Source organism: Branchiostoma floridae, chromosome 10 (assembly GCF_000003815.2).
Source record: "Branchiostoma floridae strain S238N-H82 chromosome 10, Bfl_VNyyK, whole genome shotgun sequence".
Taxonomy (NCBI): Eukaryota; Metazoa; Chordata; class Leptocardii; order Amphioxiformes; family Branchiostomatidae; genus Branchiostoma; species Branchiostoma floridae.
The window spans coordinates 8,093,850-8,095,548 of record NC_049988.1 but is presented as its reverse complement, the minus strand read 5'-3'; the positions used below and the strand labels follow the sequence as shown (position 1 = coordinate 8,095,548).

The window sequence follows — 1,699 nt, the reverse complement described above, 5'->3', positions numbered from 1 at the left end:
CGCACACACACACACACTGACACATAATGACACTGACACACAAATACACACATTCTCACACACAAAAAGTGACACACACTGACACATAGTGACACACAAAAACATGGCCATCAAAACAGCCACTTTAACTTTATTGCAGGCGGTTCCCAGCTATAGTGAAGTGTTGTCCTATGTCCTCCCAAACAGCAGATTTGACTGGTTCCCGAACGGTTGTCTGGCTATTCAGTCACCATGGTGACAATCGAGGTGATCAGGGAGGACAATTAGATGTTTGTGGGGAAAATTGTGACCCTTTTTATCATATTCCCCAATTTCTTTCCTCCGACCCCACCGCTCTCCCAGTCTTCCCCACCAGCATCTGATTGCAAAGTAGTCCTATGATCTCCTATGCGTCCTCTCTGATCTCTCCATCCACTGTCACCGTAGCAACTGAATATAGCCAGACAGCCGTTCGGGAACATCTCATTTGGGACGATTGTCATCGCCAGATGCATCACACAGGTTCATTGGACTCACAAACGACAACAAGACAACCGGGTCTACAGCAACAAGACGTCTCTTACGTGAACTATAGTCTAATTCGGCATCCTTCCAAGACGTTACATAGATTCTGCGGTTCTTTACTCCTTAAAGAGTTGATCTCCTAGACGGAGAATGACGTTTTATACGCAGTCGAACATCCTAACCGCAGACTGACGTAAGAAGAGGTCGGTGCGGTCAAGACGCAGCAGTATTTGTTTAGCGGGAGATCAGTGGGGACGTCCCGCCCATATCTCTCCCTCTCCCCGCTAGTCACGTGCTCCGCCCACCTGTTGGTCAGGTTGCGGTACTGTGGCGGTGGTACGAGCTGAGCGCGTCGCTGTGTGCGTGTGTTCGCCGTCTGTTCGCGTCATGACGACGTAATAATCGCATCAAGAGGTACGGAGTAACTGTCGGGATGGGGGTTAGCGTGTCGCGGCGGATCGAAGCCCGTACCAGGCAGGTCCAGCAGGCGACTCAGGTTGTTGCGGCGTTCCGCGAGGCGTCGTCCGATGGAAGCAAGCAGTTTACCTCGCCGGTGCCGACCGCCGAGGAGGGGAGTAGGCGCGGGCCGGGCGAGGCGGACGGGCGTGAGGTGGCTTACACGGACACGTCCTCCGCGTGGGCCATGTTACAGACGGGGGTACATCCCAAGGACATAAACGTCGGCGCTCTGCCGAAAAAGATTCTACGTAACGTCAAGAATAACAAGCCCCGTGGCAGGAGCAACGGGAAGGTGCACAACAGTACCCAGTGGGACAACCACCAAGATAACACTATCGTCATCCCATACGAAACTACCGAACAGGTTAGATACTTTTCTATGCATGATATGTTATCTCATATCACACTATTTTATCATATTTATATCTCACTTTTGGGCGTGCAGAGACTATGGGGTATAAATTTAATGGCATTAATCCTCGCCGTATATATACAACCGTATCATGATACATTATCGTGGCCAAACATTTGCATTAGCCGTTGACAGACAACCTTTGAACTCGCACCATCACTCATGAGTCCGTGTGTTTTTGTACAAGAACCCAGCCTTGTTCAGTGATATATGAACGCCATGACGTCATTTCTCTCAGACTCCGTACATTGTATGTGATGTAATGCGTTTTTGTGAACCATCATTCAAGAGAAACGGAGAAAGAGGTACAGTGCGCAGCATAAG

At 49.9% G+C, this 1,699-nt stretch overlaps 1 protein-coding gene across 3 annotated transcripts in view; it reads left to right on the top strand.

Annotated features, from left to right (window-relative positions):
- Positions 1 to 103: 103 nt before the first annotated feature.
- LOC118424452 (PHD finger protein 24-like) overlaps positions 104 to 1,699 on the top strand; it is a 21,261-nt gene continuing 19,665 nt past the window's right edge. For all 3 annotated transcript variants that reach the window (XR_004832200.1, XR_004832199.1, XM_035833022.1), the window contains exon 1: positions 104 to 1,327. Coding sequence is in view for 1 of the 3 variants with exons in the window: in XM_035833022.1 (XP_035688915.1) it covers positions 938 to 1,327 (390 nt within the window). In the remaining 2 variants the exon portion in view is untranslated. The remainder of the gene's footprint in view (positions 1,328 to 1,699) is intronic.